We start from the raw sequence: 20517 nt of genomic DNA on the forward strand, positions 1-20517 counted from the left end.
ATACAGCTTTCCCTTTTTTTTTGGCTTTCGCCGCGTGGCATGTGGGAATCTCAGTTTCTCGACCGGGGATGAACCCACGCCACCACCCACCCCCACTGCAGCGGAAGTGCGGAGTCTTAACCACTGGACCGCCAGGGAAGTCCCCACTTGCTTTCTAAAATTTTGATTTTTGTATTCAAATAATTCCAGGTTTAAAGCAAGAGAGTTCTGTGTAAGGAGAAAAAGTAATATGTGCACCTTTAAAATAGAACGTGAGAAGATAGTAATAACTGCTTTAAGGACCCATTAGTTCCTTTCTCCTCACTTTAAGCAATATGACAACTAATGGAATGATAAGTTCACTTTTTAGACATTCCCTAAACAGTAATTTAAAAATGTGTAGTGAGATTGTAAGGTCATGCTGCACAGCTTAGATTTGAAATATCTGAAGACTTTTCAGTCCCAAGGATTTTTAAAAATGAGGTCCCATTCCCTTCCTTTACTCTTAGCAGATGTCAAAAATCGAGAGGGTGGAAATGTTTTTCACTAACGGAAAACATGGGATTAATTTCCAAAACAGGAATTGATGTTAAGACCTGGGAACAGGAGTTTGAGAAATTCAAGTTCCACAAATCATCTCCTTTCCTTTTCCATGTGAACATGTTTCAGTTGGTCGAGTCCTTCAACCTCCTTTCTAGACTTCTCAAAATTCTAGTTTTATATTGAAAAACCGGCAGTCACAGGGGGAGGGAGTGTGCAAAGAGAAGTTTTTTACAAAAGGATAGGATTTACATTTTATGCCTTCTTACAATTCACTTTCCATCGACGAAGGTTATCTAGCAAGCTCCTTCAGGATTAATTTTAGCTTTTAGCGCTAATAGGGGTCTCACAAAAGAAATATCCTCTTGCAGCACCTGATTTAAAAACCCTTTCGGCCTCCCTCTCAGGAGGTGGCAAGCAAAGCTGCGCAGGCGCCTTGCTTCCCTCTTCACTCCGCCCCTTACAGTCGTCTACAAGCTGATGACATCATTGGTCTGTGCAACCTACCAGGCTTCAGGGCCTGAAGCTGAGACTAAGTCCTTGCTATCGCTTAGCGGGGCGGGACGTGAAGTCGGGCTGGTGGTGTTGTACTACGCATGCTCACCGTGGACGGCGACGGTGCCTCTTTCTTTGCGTCTTTCCACAGCTCGCCCCAACCTGGAGGGGGGGGGCCTGAGTGCCCTCCCCCTTCTCTTCCCCCCGCCCAGCAGGGCTTCTAACTGACAGTTGTCGCCGGGCCCCGTCCGCGCGCCACCTCCTCCTGCCCGGGTCCCCCGCAGGTAGAGAGGGGCGGGAGGGGGTGTGAGGGAGAGGAGGAGGAGCCCGAGCCGCGGCTGCCCTGTGCTTCGGACCCCTCCGGGGAGGCTAGAGGAAACCCCCCCTTCCCCCTCGCCCCCTCCCAGCCCTCAAGCCGGCCCGGGAGGGGGTGGGGCGCCGAGGCCGCGGAGGCCAAGCCGGGCCTGGCGGGTGAAGAGTAGCCGGGCGGGGCGCGGAGGGGTGAAGCAGGCAAGGGCCGCGCGCGCGCCGCCGCCGGGGGGAGGGGAGAGGAGGGCACCTAGGCTCTCCTCTTCTCTCCCCCCTCCTCCGCGCGCCATGTAACCCCGCCCCGCTGGCGGCGAGCTCGAGACCCCCGCGCGCACCGAGCCGAGCCGGCGGCAGAGGAGAGCGAGGCCCGATGCGGCTGGGGCTGCGCGGCGCAGCCGAGCCCTGAGGAAGCGGCCCGCGCTCACGCTTGCCCCGGCGCCTCGAGCGTCCGCTCCACACCGCCCAAGCTGGGCCTGCCGGGGGCATGAGCGTGCCCGGGACGCCGGGGGAGATGGAGCCGGCCGGGGAGGAGGAGCGGCCGCCACCGGCGGCCGAGGAAGAGGACGACGACGACGAGTTGGTGGCAGCGGCGGCCCCGGCCTCAGGGCCGGCCCGAGGAAGGAGTGCCTCTTCGAGGGAGGACGCGGACGACCAGGAGGAGGAGGAGACGATGGTGGTCGGGGGCGGTGTCTGCAAGGAGCAGGAGCTGACCTACGAGCTGCAGCAGGGTTACCGCATCCTGGGCGAGTTTCTGCAGGAGAAGCACCGAGGCCTCACCTCCCCCTTCCTGCAGCCCTTGGGGGGCGTTGCCACTGGGGAGGAGGAGGCGGCCGAGGGGCCGCGCAGCGGGGGCCGGGGCAGTCGCGCCCTCCGGCAGCAGCCCGGGAAGGGCATGTGTCTGCTGAAGATGGAGGAGAAGTTCGCCAGCGGCCAATACGGGGGCATCACCGAGTTCGTGGCGGACTTCAGGTTGATGCTGGAGACGTGCTACCGCCTGCATGGAGTGGACCACTGGATCTCCAAACAGGGCCAGAAGCTGGAGATGATGCTGGAGCAGAAGTTGGCGCTTCTGTCTCGGTGAGTGAGCCCCGTCCCTGGCGGGACTGACGGGCTGACACAAACACACCCTCGCACGTGTCCGAGGATGGGTTGGGCCAGGGGCCGGGGGGCGTCGCTGATAGGTGCTGAGTCGGTGCTGGAGAACCCCGGGAGGAGGAGCAGCGCTGGGCGGGGGCCCGCAGGGGTGTGGTGGGTGTGGGCTGAGAGAACCCTACGCCCAGACGTGAAGAATCTGAGACGGAAGCCGAGTCCCGAGTGCCGAAGAGCAGGTAAAGTTTTTAGAAGTAAAGTGAAATGGTGCCCGTAGGAAGAATTACAGGAGTAAGGAGAGGAAAAGTTTAAGTGGGATGGAAGTTGGACCTGCAACTTTTAGACAGTTTTGGCAAGAAAATTTTAAACGTTTTTGGAATGAAATACCGTTAGAAAATTAATTCTGGCTCGTGTAAAAGGGTGATTTCAGACTGTTAAAATAATAACTTTACTGCTCAAGTCGGCCATCGGAGATTTTATAGCGTGTAATTAAATGGTTAACAATTACTGTGGCGTACTCCTGGTCTTTTTTCTCAGCTTCATCTGAGCAGACTGAATTTTTGCATCAACACAAAATTTTTAATACATTTCGGTATTGGTATCTATTCTACCAGAAGTCACAGGCAGTTCAGATGGCACGATGCTCTTGGTATACTCCACCCATATATCCAGAGTCAATTATTTTTCTTTCTTAAGAGGAAATAATATAGCACAGGAGGCTACTAAAATACACGTATTAATTTATAATTCTGTAATTGATAATGAGCCAAATTAATTTCTCTATCAGAAATTCTTCAGGAATAGAAAAATAATTGAATGTGGTTGGAAATCGTGGTTGAAGTGAACCAGTTGTTTGACTCTTTACTAGTGGAAGTGAACTTGAACAAGTCACTTTACCTTTTTGGCCTCAGTTTCTTCATCTGTAAAATGGGCATAATGACAGTACCTAATTAATAGGTTGCTGTAGGATTAAATGCATTAATAAATGTAAAGTCAAAAGTGCCAGTCCCATATAGTTAGCCCAAGATAAGTTTTAATCATTATAATACTAGTAGTGGTAGCTGAATAAGATGAATATTTTCATATCTGAAACTGGGAAGTGTACTAGTGCTTTTATCTAATAGCTCCTGAAAAGTTGTGTTAATTTTTTGGTCCTTGATTATAACTGTAATTTTAAAATAATCTAATCTGTCACTGGCTTCCCATATGCTGTTTTCGAGACTATCAGTGACTTCTTTCACTGAAAACAATGGTTAACATAGCGCTTGACTCATTAGGGCAGCTGTATTTAAACTAAGGAGCCTCTTCTTGAATCCATTCATAATGTAGGATTATTTGGTAATAGAATAATTCCCAAGTTTGTCTTGTATATTACTTTTAATATTTTATTTAGCGACATTATATTTATGTAGTGTGTTCGTTACCCTTGTCTCCACAGTGTTTTATAGTTATGACTCACATAAGAAACAGTCCTTTCACACGTCATTATTTTTAAGTAGTAAAATATCTTCCAAATTGATGTCACAAGATTTTAGACCTGGAAGAAACCATAGAGTTCTAGTCCAAGCATCTAGTTTTACAGACTGGAAACGGGTGTTTAGAATGAGGCTGGAGAATGGCTGCATCAAAGTGCTAAGAAGTTGCTTATAGGTTTGAATAAATTACAGGTGTTTTCAGAAACATTTTGTATATAGTGTTTCTTAAGCCCTGCAAAAGAGCAGGGAGACTGTTTCTCTTCACATAAAGGTAAATTTCTGAATGCTTTGAATCATTCCTAGTGACTAATGTTCAGAATACTGTATTCCCATATGATCTAATAGAATCCATACTTAGAACTTAAAACATTCTTTTGTTTATAAACATAATAATGTATTTCTGATGTTCTTAGTCCAAGAGAGAGAAAATTCTTGCAGTTTAGTAGCAAAAAGTAATGTGATGGTCTCAAAGAGATAATTAAAAATTTGACTTCCTCAATTTTTTGGTATTTGATGTATACAAACATTTTGTAAATAATAGATTTGACAAACCACACTTGTAGATGCTAGAAAATCATTTCTTTTTCTGTACTAGCCTACAGTCTGAGTCATTACTAAATAAATGCTTTGAGTGGGCACAACTTTCAGAAACCCATAGGTTATAACTGTTTTGTATGCAATTAGTAAATATAGATGCTCCAGAACAATATTCTATAGACTGGGCACATGAGTATGATTTTCAGCAAATAGGTGACTCAGATACCTTATTTATAAATAAGTGGTATATGGTATTTTAGTAATGAAAAACAGTCACTTAGATATTATCATTTGTTCTCTTTTGTCTTCTAGTATATGTTTGTAAGATATTGAATTAACCCTTATTTTGAAATTTACTGTAAGAATTTTACAGCTGCTCCATACACTGCTGAGCCTTTTAGTGAGCAAGAAATCACATACATTAGATATAGAGGGTGCCACATTATCATTACAGAGCAACCCAATGACATTAGTACCTTGAGCACCTTGTATAACTTAAATCTCAGTTTCTTCATCTGTGCTATGAGAGTGTTGATTGTACAAATATGTATCTGCCAGAGCTAGACATTCAGAGCCCTGATATCAAAAGAGAAGTTCCCTACTCTTCAGTGGTGTATAGTTGAGTAGGGAAACAGATGCTTTTCAAAAGATGATGATTCTATAATGGAGTTAAAAGGTATAGAGACGTTTATACTTGAACTGATTCTTAAAGAAGTTGAAGATTGCTTCTGGATTTTTTTTGGAGGGTTTGAGAGGGGCATTCCAGAATGCTGAACTACAGTGAATGCAAGGCATGGAACAGCATAGTGTTTCTGGGTACTACAGGTACTTCGTCTGGCTACAGTATGGTCTCTCCAGGGTAGTGTCTGCTCTCTAGGAGGTATGCAGGATGACCAGCTGGGGAGAGGGAAGAAAATATCACAGCTTTAGTATATTCTATTTTTGTTTTATCCTGTTAAAATTTCTAAATTTTTTGGTCTGCTTTTTGTGGTGTTATAATAGGACTACATGTATATGATCTATAAAAGATTTATAATTTTATCATATTTAATATAAGTAATATATAGCAATATGTTTTATATATAATATTTGTGATAGAACTAGGACTAAGACTTAGCATACTTCGTCTCAGAGTTGTATTTTAGAAGGGATCTCATTCATGTATTTGGGGCAACTGAGAGAAATAACAATTAGCATTAGAAATAGGGAGAAAATCAGCTACTAAGTGGAAATGAATAGAAAATACTTAATAGTTGGGAAGTTATGTCTAATAAGAATTTTTGCCTCTTCTGAATTTTAAATTATATTTTTGAAAGCTTTTAAATTTTAAAATATTTTTGAAAGCTTTAAGAATATTGCTATGTAGTTTTAAAAGCTTGTAGTTATAGAAGAGGCATCAATGTGCCAGTGACCCCAGCAGTGCTGAACTTGAAATTTTAATTTTGGCCATTTAAAATAATATTTTGGTGAAAATAAGCTTGAATATTATATATCCTTGTTAAAATTATAGTTGATTTCTGAATTAAGTTGTTAAAAAGTGGTACATGTAATGAGCTGTTAAAAAAAAAAGTCTTTCTTAAAATACAGCTAAAGATTATTTAGTTTTGTAATTGCTTTTTAGTTGGGCATGAGCATACAAAAGCATCATCATGAAGCCTCAAAAATTTAAAAATAGAGGTTTCCAAGTACAAGCAGTAATTGAAATATAAATGGATTTTGTACACTGATTTTAATCTCCTCTTCAGTTAAATTTGAAATTTGTTGACGTGTTTATTCTCAATTAAGATCAAAATCCAGAAAGTAATTGGGAATTTTAACAAGGTGCTTCTTACTCCCTAGTAGTCCAACTCCCCCATCCCCCCTGGATTCTGTAATTCTGTCTTTTTAATGTAAATCTAAAAATTGGGGCCCTTTGGTAATAGAATCTGGATTTGCTTCTTGTGCAGAACTGTAGAATGTTAGAGCTTGATACTCCACGTAGTTCTATTTATTATAGTTGCCATTCTTCAAAAAGCAAAAAGTGATATTTAAGAAGGTTCAGAAAATGTTTAAGTGCAGTGATGAAAGGATGAAGGATTTCAACTAACAAGACATTTATTGAGCACCTGCTTTGTTCTATGACTTAAGGGACAATTCCTGGCCCAAGAAGTTTAAAAAAGGGTACATACACAGTTATGGTAAAATGTAAAATGTGTTAAAACTGATTTTCAAACTTGTTCCATTGTCAGAACACCTGGAAGTCATGGGACTGCTTGCAGAATATCCTGAAATATTGATATATTTAGTTGTATGATTTTTTGCTAGGGGATACAAAAGGCTTAAAACAAATTATGGAAGGAAACCCTTAATTGATGAGATTCTATCTAGTACCTAAGGTTTTTCTCCCTACGAACAGGGAGAACATAATCACTTTTGGATTTTTGATGGTATATCTTGGTTTCGATGCAGTCAAAAATCTGTGTCTAACTTGGCCCTCCGTAGGCTGTCTGTATACTTGGTTCCTCCCTATCTGGGGTTCTGCATCCGCGGATTCAACCAGCTGAGGATCCTGTAGTGCTATAGTATTTACTATTGAAAAAGATCCGCGTATAAGTGGACTCACGCAGTTAAAACTCCTGTTGTTCAAGGATCAGCTGTATATTCTAAGTGTGCATACTCTGAGGACTACTGTGATAAGCTTTATTATAGGGTGTTAGGAGAGTGCAGAGGAGGGATCAACTACTCTGGGGAGGTGGGGAAGTTGGCATTGAAAAATATTTTATTAGATTTTATTCTAGAGGTCATAATTTTGGAAGGTGAGTAGACTATTGATAGGTGACGTTGAGGAGTTCATTAAACAATTATTTGACCTATGCTATGGTAAGTAGTATGTAAAGCCCTGTAGTTACAATGATAGACATGACTTTATCCCTTACTTCAAGGTGGTAGGTAAACAATTACATGTATGGAAGCAGGAGAGTACAGTGTATTCCAGAGGAATAGTTTATACCCAGTGGTTGGTTAGAGTGTAGGATGATGAGGTACTGTCATGGCAGATAAGTCTGGAAAGGTAAGCTGGGACTAATTATGGAGGACCTTGTTTGCTTGCTAAGGAATTTAGAATGTAGACAGTGTAGATTCATCACGGGTTTTAGCTAAGGGAGTGACATGATTTTACTAGTATTACTAGTATTTTGAGGTTTGAAGACTGAAATGGAAGGAAAGAGAATGGAGAAAGGAAACCAATTAAAAGGCTCTGGAGTTAATACCATCAAGAGATAATAAGAGATAATAAGCAGTAGAAACAAATAATAAATAAGGATACTTATTATATGCTGAAGTAAATTCAGCAAGTAGAAGTGGTATAATGGCAAGCTATTGGATGTGGGTGTGATGGAGAGGATGAGGGCCAAAATTTGAGCCCAGGTGATGGTGATGCCGAGGGAATGTGAGAGGAGCATGCATTTGAAGATGTGCAGCTCAGAATTATTAGAAGGCGGAATATGGAGCTCAGCAGAGTGACTAGAGCTAGATTAGAGGTGTTTAATGAGGAATTAACCTGCAGAAGGATGATGGTTGAAGAAATGGGAGGGAATGAGATTGCCCAGGACAGAGTCTAGTTAAAAAAAACAAGGGGACCGGGCTTCCCTGGTGGCGCAGTGGTTGAGAGTCTGCCTGCCGACGCAGGGGACGCGGGTTCGTGCTCCGGTCCGGGAAGATCCCACATGCCGCGGAGTGGCTGGGCCCATGAGCCATGGCCGCTGGTTCTGCGCGTCCGGAGCCTGTGCTCCGCAACGGGGGAGGCCACGACAACTTTGTGTAAGGATTGACTTATCTTAAATTTGGAAAGATTAGAAAAATATGATTGAAGTGTGTATAATGTGTATTAAAAACTGAAATACTTAATTGAGAAGAGGCAGTTAAAGAAGCTGAAAAGAGTTTATTCTGGAATAAATAAAAGGTGTTAGTTGGAATATAGTAAACTTACAGACTTTAGTATTTTAGGAGATTTTGTTCCATTTGAAAATAATAATTTGGAAATGATTTAGATCTAATACAGTAAAAATGCCCTAATAGATTGTAGTGTGTTTTGCCTTAAAGTTCGTTTCTCATTGTATTTGTGCCCTTGTATTTATTTTTATTTCTAAGAAAAAAATTAGAGCAGGGAAAAGAAATCATGTTTTTGGAGAGATTAGGTCCTTTTCATATTTGTGTTTTAGTTTTCAAATCCTCTCTAGGCTCTCTCCACAGGATTAGAGAACAAATAATAGCTGTTTTCATTTCCAAGGAACTTCCATAATAATATGAATCTTTAAAATATATATTAAATTACTTGAAGTCGTTGTTCTTTTTTTTTTTTTTTTTAATGGGAAACACTAATAAACCCCAGTGGTGGTATTATATATAACCAAGCCCTTTGTTATATCATCTTCCACCCAGGACCCGTGAGTGTTCCAAAATTAATCGTGCTTAAAAGTCAGGATACGGGCTTCCCTGGTGGCGCAGTGGTTGAGAGTCCGCCTGCCGATGCAGGGGACATGGGTTCGTGCCCCGGTCCGGGAAAATCCCACATGCCGCGGAGCGGCTGGGCCCGTGAGCCATGGCCGCTGAGCCTGCGCGTTCGGAGCCTGCGCTCCGCAACGGGAGAGGCCACAACAGTGAGACGCCCGAGTACCGCAAAAAAAAAGTCAGGATATTAAGCATATACACTTTGCAAAAAGACTTAGGAAGACCAATGAAGTATTAATAGTGGTTATTGCTAAGTAGAAAGATCCTGGGTATTTTTCATTTTCTTCTTTTAATTTTCTGTATGTCCTAGATTTTCTATAATAAGCATATTACTTTTATAGTTAATAAAAGATTTTATTTAAAGGCAATTAGTATTTATAACTTTGAATAAGAATTGGGTTAAAAATATGTATCATTAAAGTTTTAAGGCAGTACAGTCATGTTAAATGTTGTAACTGGGTGGTACAGCTGTGGATGATTAATTTTCCCTTCCACTTTCTACTCTTTTTCTACAATGACCATGTGTTACTGTTGTTATTTTTTATAATACCATTCAAAACTTAAAATCTACAGATTCTGTAAGTGCAGTTTTAAAGGGTTGGAATAGCTAGTGCTAAGAACTCACCCCAAACTTTCATATTTAAAGCTTTTGAGTAGAGCCATCTGAATGTACCTTCAGACAAAAATAACTCTCTGATAGTTTCTTTTATATCTCTTCAAATGTTAGTACATCTGGGGATTTAGACCTTTTCATTTCTGTCTAGGCATCCCTCTAAAAGATAAAAAAAAAAGATGAGAATACAGATTGAGATAAACCAGTTTAAGGTAAAACTATTTACCTCTTGCTATAATTTGTAAGTACTACTTTACTAATATTGCTCTTTTGTGGGAGTTTAAGCCTTCTAAATTAGAATCAGTGAAAAAACATTGCCAAGATATAATGCAGAAAGTGTTTGAGTTGCTATTTAGCAGACAAAGTGTTTTGTGGATCTTCTATTTCCAAAAGATAGCCCCATTTCTCTTTCAGATACATCTCATCTGCTAGATACCATTTCTTCAAATGGTAACATCCCAGTTTATAATAACTACAGTTTGGGTTTGCAAAAGCTTTAAAGGTAAACAGTTTTGTTCCAGTTTTACAATCTATACTAGCCTAGTACATTGACTTTTATGATAATGGTGTGCATTCTCAGCTTTTTGAAGTTGAGATCAGAAAGAAAATCTCTCTTACAAAATGTGCATGCAGGTAGAATACTGGATTTTCCCCGTGGCATTTCATGCTTTATGTTTTTAAACTGCTTTTCAATTTCGATAGTAGATTGCCTAACAAATACAGTAAAGGATATAGTAAAGGATATAATTGCTAAATATACAATTCCTGGTGAATTCAGGGTCTATTCTCATGTTTGTTTTAAAAATAAGAACAAATCCATTTCATTTTGTGCTGAGAAGAAAAATCATCTCAAAAACTTATTACATAGAAACATTTTCCCTTAGAAATAGTTATAGATTGTTTCCATGTTAGCCCACAAGCCCAATTTTTAACATACGAATTACTAAAATTGGAAGATAAAATATTAGAATATAAACAGTAAACAAAATTGAAAACATTTTTTTCTTTTTAATTTATTATTTTTTTGGCTGCGTTGGGTCTTCGTTGCTGTGCGCAGGCTTTCTCTGGTAGGGGCGAGTGGGGGCTACCCTTTGTTGTGGGGCATGCGGGCTTCAGTAGTTGTGGCACACGGGCTCAGTAGTTGTGGCTTGCAGGCTCTAGAGCGCAGGCTCAGTAGTTGTGGTGCACGGGCTTAGTTTCTCTGCGGCATGTGGGATCTTCCCGGGCCAGGGCTTGAACCCGTGTCCCCTGCATTGGCAGGCAGATTCTTAACCACTGTGCCACCGGGAAGCCCCTGAAAACATTTTATATCTCTCTTGAATACTTGTGCTTGAGGAAAAGCAGGTTTAAATTTGGCTCTTTTCTCACAGATAAACTAGTTTCCTGGTTCCCTCCTTTCTTCTGTTGTTGCTGCCTTATCTGCAAGGCTTTCCCTCTGTCTTAACCTTCTTTGTTTTCTTTCATAGCATTTATTTCAACCTCACATACAATATGATTTAATTATATATCTTTTTCTTCTCTTTCACTAGAATATAAAATCTATGAGGGCAGGGACTTTTTCTGCTTGGTTTGTTGTTTGACTTCTATAAATGTTGATTTAGAATTAAGTGGTTATAAGGTCTACAGGTCATTTTCAAAAGTGTTTGGGGCTTGTCTCTCAAAAGGTGTTTCCCAGATCACCAGCGTAAGAATTGTGTTAAAGGCAGATTCCTTGGTCCCAGAATAGCATATTTAAATCTGTTAACTCAGAATCTCAGAGTGGGGATTAGGAAGCTACACTTTTAGTAAACTCCATAAATGATTTTTATGTACAATAAAGTTCTAGGAGTGATACTTCAGGATATAGTAACACTGTTTCATGATTGATTTCCCATCAGAATTAAAATTTTTTCTCTCATTGGAGTATTTTTTTTTATCACTGCTTTTATACTTGTCAACCTTTATTAGCATTGTATTTTGGGTTATAGAATGAAGGGAAGGTAGGAGAGAATTAAGAAGCAGATTCATATATTCATGTCTTCGTGTGGAATACAGCTTGAAGAAGTAAGTGGTAACAAGTGAGGGAAGTGTTGGGGGAGGGGTGAGGAGGCATGCTACTAAAGAATGGAAAGACCTTGGAAGTCATGTGTTTGTCATAGACTATTACACGGAGCAATCTCTATTTTAATTTAGAATTATGTTGAAGTATTCTATGAGTAATCCCTGTTACATAGGGCTAATGTGTTAAATAGTACCAAAATTTTAAAAAGCCTTAAGTTAAAGACCTAAGACTCTATTCCTGTCGCTTTTATTCATTTAAACCTATTTGTATGATCTTACATCATATATCAGCTGTGGATAATAATGCTATTCTTTGTGTTTCTCATTTGATTTTGGGGAGCAATGAAAGGAGATCCAAGGTTAGCTCTCATAGCATTGCTCTGCACTATATCAGGCAGAGTAATGTACTAATTGACCTCATAGTCTTTTGGTTGATTTTTAAATTTTGTGTTTCTCTTTTATAGTTCAGTATGAGTTCAAGCCTTTATAAAGTTTAAAGTTTTTAATTAGAGTTCTAAAACATCCCCTACTCCATACAGTATGCCAAAGTGTGTGTGGGAGTATGCGCAGGTGCCTACATTTTAATTCTTCTAGGGAGAGGGTGCAGAAGTTTATTAGGTCAGCAGAGGAGTACAGAGCCAAAAAAAGCTTAAGAACCATAGTTTTAAACCACAGAATTAACAAACATCCAATAAATTATGATGATGTTTGGTTAGAGAAAATTCCAGTTAATTGAAGGAAAAATTAGGCCTTTAACAGAAATAACAGAATTTGAATAGTACCTGAAGATAAATATTCTTATGTTATGCCTATGTTTATTCTATTAGGTGTTCAAAGAGACTTTATTAAGTAATAGTTTTGCTCTGCATTAAATTAAGAGGAAAAATGTCCTGGAAATAGCCCCCTTGGTATTCTAGAACTCTGAAAGAATTAATATATGGCTTACTGTACTGAAGATGTCTTAACTTTGTGAGTAAAGTGAGTTTAATTCTGGTTTTGCCAGTGACACTTGTGTTGAACTAGACATTGGCTTTCTCTAGAATTTCATTTACAGTCATTGGCTGTTAACTTCATCAAATTCAGAGCAATTTCAAAACATCTGGAGTGCCTTCTTGTCTACTTGTCTGTTTCTTTTTTCTATGTCTAGTGAAATCCTAATTATTTTCTGAGGCTCAGCTTAGATTTTACTTCCTCTATGAAGCCTGATACAGAATTAATTGCTTTTTTCACTGTATTCCATGATTCTTTGTTTTGCATTTGGTTATAGCACTTAAAAAATTTATGGTAGTGATGTGTCTGTCTATCTATATTATGATGGTAGTTGTTTGGTAATTCTTGAACTAATGAAATAAATGAGCTAATAAAAATCAAATAAATATTCAGTTATATCAAGTCAGAATTGCTGCTTGTTTTTAAAAGACTCGGCAGTCATCTCCTCAGGAAAACTTTGCATATTTCTTCCCCCCTCTTCTTTTCAGCTTGGTTATATTCTTCTGTTCTTAACCCACTTTTTGTATTCGTATGATTTGTATTGAAGTTTTTGAATACCATGATATTGAAGTTATCTGTTTGCCTCACCAAAGTTTAAGATTTTCTTACGCATTTCTGTGTTTCTAGAAATAAGCTCTTCAAGTGCAGAGAACCTCAGTATGTATTAATTGGGTTGAATTCAGATACCATATCCTCTCTTAAGGGATGGGTACAGTATTTAAAAGCATAATAGCAGGTAGTGTATGGTTAATGTAGTAAGACAGGTACTGTTCCTTATATTAAACATATTTACAGTGCTTATTACTTGATAGGCAGTGTAGAGGTATTCGAGATGAAAACGGAAAGACAAGAGTTGATAAACTAAGTTGATGTAGAGGTCATTCCAGGCAACAAGAATAGCATATTCAAAAGTGCAAAGGCAAAAAAGTCACTGTATATAGCTAGGGAATGGTCAGTAGTTTAGTTTGGCTAGAGTGCTAGTTATATATAGAAAAGTAATGACAGCTGTGACTGGAAGGACCAGCTTATGGAGCCAGGTCATAGAGGGCCTAATATGCTGTGCTAATAAAGAATATGATATTCCATTTTAGTGACTTATTAAATTTCAAGCTTTCAAGCTAGAGAGTTACAAGGGACACAGATGAGATGAATTAGAAGAGAAAACTAACGTCAGTTTGATTTTTCCCATCCCTTAATTTTCACCTTTCTTAATTTTAATTTTTTATTTTGCTTCTCTTAGCAGATTATATAGAAATGTATCTGAAAATATATGTTTTTTTTTAATTTGTCATCCATTTTATACACATCAGTGTATACCTGTCAATCCCAATCTCCCAATTCAACACACCCCCACCCCCTGCCACTTTCCCCCCTTGGTGTCAATACGTTTGTTCTCTACTTCTGCGTCTCAATTTCTGCCCTGCAAACCGGTTCATCTGTACCATTTTTCTAGGTTCCACATATATGCGTTAATATATGATATTTAGTTTTCGTTTTCTGACTTACTTCACTCTGTATGACAGTCTCTGGGTCCATCCACATCCCTACAAATGACCCAATTGCATTCCTTTTTATGGCTGAGTAATATTCCATTGTATATATGTACCACATCTTCTTTATCCATTCGTCTGTCGAAGGGCATTTAGGTTGCTTCTGTGACCTGGCTATTGTAAATAGTGCTGCAATGAACACTGGGGTGCATGTGTCTTTTTGAATTTTGGTTTTCTCTGGGTATATGCCCAGTAGTGGGATTGCTGGGGCATATGGTAATTCTATTTCTGGTTTTTTAAGGAACCTCCATACTGTTTTCCATAGTGGCTGTATCAACTTACATTCCCACCAACAGTACAGGAGGGTTCCCTTTTCTCCACACCCTCTCCATTATTTGTTGTTTGTAGATTTTCTGATGATGCCCATTCTAACTGGTGTGAGGTGATACCTCACTGTAGTTTTGATTTGCATTTCTCTAATAATTAGTGATGTTGAGCAGCTTTTCATGTGCTTCTTGGCCATCTGTATGTCTTCTTTGGAGAACTGTCTATTTAGATCTTCTGCCCATTTTTGGATCGGTTTGTTTATTTTTTTAATATTGAGCTGCATGAGCTGTTTATATATTTTGGAGATTAATCCTTTGTCCGTTGATTCGTTTGCAAATATTTTCTCCCATTCTGATGGGTGTCTTTTTGTCTTGTTTATGGTTTCCTTTGCTGTGCAAAAGCTTTTAAGTTTCATTAGGTCCCGTTTATTTTTGTTTTTATTTCCGTTACTCTAGGAGGTGGATTAAAAAAGATCTTGCTGTGGTTTATGTCAAAGAGTGCTCTTCCTATGTTTTCCTCTAAGAGTTTTATAGTGTCCGGTCTTACATTTAGGTCTCTAATCCATTTTGAGTTTATTTTTGTGTATGGTGTTAGGGAGTGTTCTAATTTCATTCTTTTACATGTAGCGGTCCAGTTTTCCCATCACCACTTATTGAAGAGACTGTCTTTTCTCCATTGTATATCCTTGCCTCCTTTGTCATAGATTAGTTGACCATTGGCGCGTGGGTTTATCTCTGGGCTTTCTATCCTGTTCCACTGATCTATATTTCTGTTTTTGTGCCAGTACCATATTGTCTTGATTACTATAGCTTTGTAGTATAGTCTGAAGTCAGGGAGTCTGATTCCTCCAGCTCCGCTTTTTTCCCTCAAGACTGCTTTGGCTATTCGGGGTCTTTTGTGTCTCCATACAAATTTTAAGATTTTTTGTTCTAGTTCTGTGAAAAATGCCATTGGTAATTTGGTAGGGATTACCATGAATCTGTAGATTGCTTTGGGTAGTGTAGTTATTTTCACAATATTGATTCTTCCAATCCAAGAACATGGTATATCTCTCCATCTGTTGGTATCATCTTTAATTTCTTTCATCTGTGTCTTATAGTGTTCTGCATACAGGTCATTTGTCTCCCTAGGTAGGTTTATTCCTAGGTATTTTATTCTTTTTGTTGCAATGGTAGATGGCAGTGTTTCCTTAATTTCTCTTTTATATTTTTCATCATTAGTATATAGGAATGCAAGCGATTTCTGTGCATTAATTTTGTATCCTGCAGCTTTACCACATTCATTGATTAGCCCTAGTAGTTTTCTGGTGGCATCTTTAGGATTCTCTGTGTATAGTATCATGTCATCTGCAAACAGTGACAGTTCTACTTCTTCTTTTCCAATTTGTATTCCTTTTATTTCTTTTTCTTCTCTGATTGCCGTGGCTAGGACTTCCAAAGCTATGTTGAATAATAGTGGCGAGAGTGGACATCCTTGTCTTCTTCCTGATCTTAGAGGAAATGCTTTCAGTTTTTCAACACTGAGAATGATGTTTGCTGTGGGTTTGTCGTATATGACCTTTATTATGTTGAGGTTGGTTCCCTCTATGCCCACTTTCTGTAGAGTTTTTATCATAAATCGGTGTTGAATTTTGCCAAAAGCTTTGTCTGCATCTATTGAGATGATCATATGTTTTTTTCTTCAATTTGTTAATATGGTTTATCACATTAATTGATTTGCATATATTGAAGAATCTTTGCATTCCTGGGATAAATCCCACTTGATCTTGGTGTATGATCCTTTTAATGTGTTGCTGGATTCTGTTTGCTAGTATTTTGTTGAGGACTTTTGCATCTATATTCATCAGTGATATTGGTCTGTAATTTTCTTTTTTTGTAGTATCTTTGTCTGGTTTTGGTATCAGGGTGATGGTAGCCTCATAGAATGAGTTTGCGAGTGTTCCTTCCTCTGCAATTTTTGGAAGAGTTTGAGAAAGATGGTTGTTAGCTCTTCTCTAAATGTTTGATAGAATTCACCTGTGAAGCCATCTGGTCCTGGACTTTTTTTTGGAAGATTTTTTAATCACAGTTTCAATTTCATTACTTGTGATTGGTCTGTTCATATTTTCTATTTCTTCCTGGTTCAGTCTTGGAAGGTTATACCTTTCTAAGAATTTGTCCATTTCTTCAAGGTTGTCCATTTTATTGGCATAGAGTTGCTTGTAGTGGTCTCTTAGGATGCTTTGTATTTGCAGTGTCTTTGTAACTTCTCCTTTTTCATTTCTAATTTTATTGATTTGAGTCCTCTCCCTCTTTTTCTTGATGAGTCTGGCTAATGGTTTATCAATTTTGTTTATCTTCTCAAAGAACCAGCTTTTAGTTTTATTGATCTTGAAAAGCTAGAAAGAAGAGACAGACAGTATTTTCTTTTGCCAAATAATTTAGATAATACACTAGATTTAAATATGTAAATAAATAATTTAAGTTGGACTTCGTTTTGTTTCTTTAATTGGATAATTTCAGTCTTCTCACAGTTCTCAGAGGAAAAAAATTACGTTAAATACAGAATTTTACCAATTTAAGTTACTATATCTTCCAAATTATTTTCTACAACTTTGTTTACCAGTAACCAAAAAAATGAATAGGACAAATATAATTAATAAATTGCAAATACATATTGATAATATCAGCTGGTTGTGTTTAATTTGACAGCTTGGTTTTTATAGACCCAAACCTGTATTTTTAACAGATAGATACTTATAAGAATATCATCTTAAAATAAACATCATAACATGCTAAATAAAAGATGGTAGAAACATTTTAATATATTAAATATGACATTATTTCATGGTGATCCACAGAACCATTTATATTCTCCAGTTTATCTGAATCCCTGATTATGATACAATTGCCAGTACATTAGTAAGTTCCTCTACTTACTAATTCCATGGTAGAGAATTTGGTTGGTAGTGAAATTGAAATCAAGTCTTTTTTTTAAGTTTTATGGCAAGTGTGTAAATGATAAGATAACTGAGATCTATTTTAATTTTTTATTAGCAGTTTAAGTCCTTTTTTACTAAGAGTTAACATTTATTCATTTCTTTCTATATGCTAAATACTCTGCTAAGCATTCTATTCAATACATGCTCTTTGAAGAAGATTTGAAAAAAATAGAAATATGTCAAAAAATAAAAATCACCTTTCCCATCAGATATCACTTGTTAGCCTTCTTTATCTCATCTGTATACATATGTATCATTTACTCTCATATACACACACAAATTCAATACAAAATTCGGATTTTCCACTTATAGTTTATATATTTTGCCATATATTCTGCTTATCACTTACTAGATTTGATTTTACTTGTTACTTGTTTGTTGTGTGTGAATATTGTTACATGTAAAACTATACACGAACGGGAAAGCAACGGTAGGACCCTGTAGTGATGGTTTTGTTTTTTTTTGTTTGACCCTGTAGTTTTTTCTTGTAAGAAATTTATTTTTTGCCATGTGGATTAGCTATCTAGTGCTTTGTTTGGCTACCAACAACAACAACAAAAAATGACAAGACTTTTTACAAAAAATTTGCCTAACTCATTAAGAAATAGGTTGAAGCCATCAGTCATGGCATGATGAGTTTGTGAGATTTATAGTAAGAATATACCTTAAAACTATTTTAAAATGTTTCCAGTCACACACGTTAGTTCCTAATGTTTTCGTTACTTTATAACTATCCTTCTCAACAATACTTATGATTAAGTTGCCAATTTAGAGCAGGGAGTAGAGATAGCCTGTTTTGGCTGCCTTATTAAATGCTATTGTATGTTACTCTGTTTGAAAGGCTTTATCTGTATTAACTTATTTAATCCCCACAACTCTTGAAGTAATTAATGATTTACATAACCTGTTTTACAAATGAAGAAATGAGACACAGAAAAATTAATTTGCCCAAACTAATTAGTGGCAGAAGCTGGATTTGAATCCAGACTGTTTGGCTCCAGAGCCCAGGTACTTAATCACAGTGTTTGTTGCTTATGAGCAAGAGTTGAAGGGATTGAGAGAAAGGAGCCTTCTACCTGAAAGAGAGGCTGGGGAGAATAGGATCATTAAAGATTTCAAGGTGGAGGGAGTATTTAGATACTTGTGGTGGTGGGATTGACAGTATGTATTTGCAGTATAAATTATTGAAAATAAGTATGCATATAAAGTATAACAACTGTGAAAATCTGAAGGAAATAGTGTAACTAATGTACATGGACTTTGCTTAGCAATCCAGTGATTAGTATTTGTCTTATTGGTGGTTTATTAATTTACAAAATAATGTGTACACATCTTAGTGGCAAAAAATTAAACAATACAAGAAGTATTACAATAAAAATGTCTGCTCTACATTTTTCTGGTCCCCTAGTAAAATAGGCTACGACTGTCACTAGTTTCTTGTATTCAACTGGGTGTCTCAGTTTTTTGTTTTGGGGTTTTTTTTTCTGTTTGTGTGAAGCTTTATTTTTTAATTGAGGTGTAAGTTGGTTTACAATACTAGTTTCAGGTGTACAACATACTGATAAAAAATTTTTATAGATTATATTTCATTTAAAGCTATTATAAAATATTGTGTTGTACAATATATCCTTGTATCTTATTTATTGTATACATAGTAGTTTGTACCTGTTAATCCCCTGTCCCCACAGGTAAACATTAGTTTGTTTTCTATGTCTGTGGGTCTGTTTTTGTTTTGTTATATTCATTCATTTGTTTTATTTTTTAGATTTCACATATAAGTGATATCATACAGTAATTGTCTTTCTCTGTATGACTTATTTCACTAAGCATAATACTCTCCAGGTCCCATCTTTGTTGTTGCAGATGATAAAATTTCATTCTTTTTTATGGCTGAGTAAGTATTCTGTTGTGTATATATGTACACCATATCTTTTTTATCCACTCATCTGTTGATGGACACTTAGGTTGCTTCCATATCTTGGCGATTATAAATAATGCTGCTATGAACATTGGGATGCATGTATCTTTCCAAATTAGTGTTTTCAGTTTCTTTGGATATATACCTAGGAGTGAAATTGCTGGATCATATGGTAGTTCTATTTTTAGTTTTTTGAGGAGCCTCCATACTGTATTCCATACTTGCACCAATTTACATTCCCACCAATGATGTACAAGGGTTCCCTTTGCTCCACATCCTCACCAACATTTGTTATTTGTGGCCTTTTTGATAATAGCCATTCTGACAGGTGTAAGATGATATCTCACTGTGATTTTGATTTCCATTTCTCTGATGATTAGCAATGTTGAGCATCTTTTCGTGTGCCTGTTGGGCATCTGTATGTATTATTTAGAAAAAAAGTGTATTCAGGTCTTCTGCCCATTTTTTAATTGGGTTGTTTGTTTTTTTGATATTGAGTTGTATGAGCAATTTACATATTTTGGATATTAACCCCTTATCAGTCATAATATTTATAAATATTTCCTCCCATTTAGTAGGTTGTCTTTTCACTTTATTGGTGGTTTCCTTTGCTGTGCAAAAGCTGTTAAGTTTAGTTAGGTCCCTTTTTTTATGTTTTGCATTTGTTTCCTTTGCTTTAGGAAAGGAAATATTGGAAAGGAACTATTGCTATAGGAAAGGAAATATTAAAAAATTATTGCTATGAATTATGTCAAAGCGTGTTCTGCCCCTGTTTTCTTCTGGTAGTTTTATGGTTTTCCACCTTACATTTAGTTCTTTTATTTATTTATTTATTTATTTATTTATTTATTTATTTATTATTTGGCTGCATTGGGTCTTAGTTGCAGCATGTGGAATCTTTGTTGCCATGTGCAGGATCTTTGTTGTGCCACGTGGGATCTTTAGTTGCAGCATGCGGGATCTTTTTTTTTTTAGTTGCGGCATGTGGGATCTTTAGTTGCAGCAAGTGAACCCTTAGTTGCGGCATGTGGGATTTAGTTCCCTGACCAGGGATCAAACCCAGGCCCCCTGCTTTGGGAGAGCAGAGTCTTAGCCACTGGACCACTAGGGAGGTCCTACATTTAGTTCTTTAATACATTTTGAGTTTATTTTTGTATATGGTATAAGAAAATATTCTAATTTAATTATTTTACATGTAAGCTGTCCATTTTCTTCCAGGACCACTTATTGAAGAGACTGTCTTTTCC

At 37.8% G+C, this 20517-nt stretch overlaps 1 protein-coding gene across 4 annotated transcripts in view; it reads left to right on the forward strand.

Moving 5' to 3' along the window:
- The first annotated feature begins 1111 nt into the window (after positions 1 to 1111).
- KIAA2026 (KIAA2026 ortholog) overlaps positions 1112 to 20517 on the forward strand; it is a 103975-nt gene continuing 84569 nt past the window's right edge. For 2 of the 4 annotated variants that reach the window (XM_033404412.2, XM_033404413.2), the window contains exon 1: positions 1136 to 2400. In XM_033404412.2, the coding sequence (XP_033260303.1) occupies positions 1808 to 2400 (593 nt within the window). In that variant the 5' untranslated portion in view covers positions 1136 to 1807. Of the gene's footprint in view, positions 2401 to 2422; positions 2652 to 20517 lie in introns of those variants that run through there. The other 2 variants (XM_004279115.3, XM_049711283.1) reach the window with 2 other exon arrangements.

The sequence above is a fragment of the Orcinus orca genome, chromosome 6, assembly GCF_937001465.1.
Source record: "Orcinus orca chromosome 6, mOrcOrc1.1, whole genome shotgun sequence".
NCBI classification, from domain to species: Eukaryota; Metazoa; Chordata; class Mammalia; order Artiodactyla; family Delphinidae; genus Orcinus; species Orcinus orca.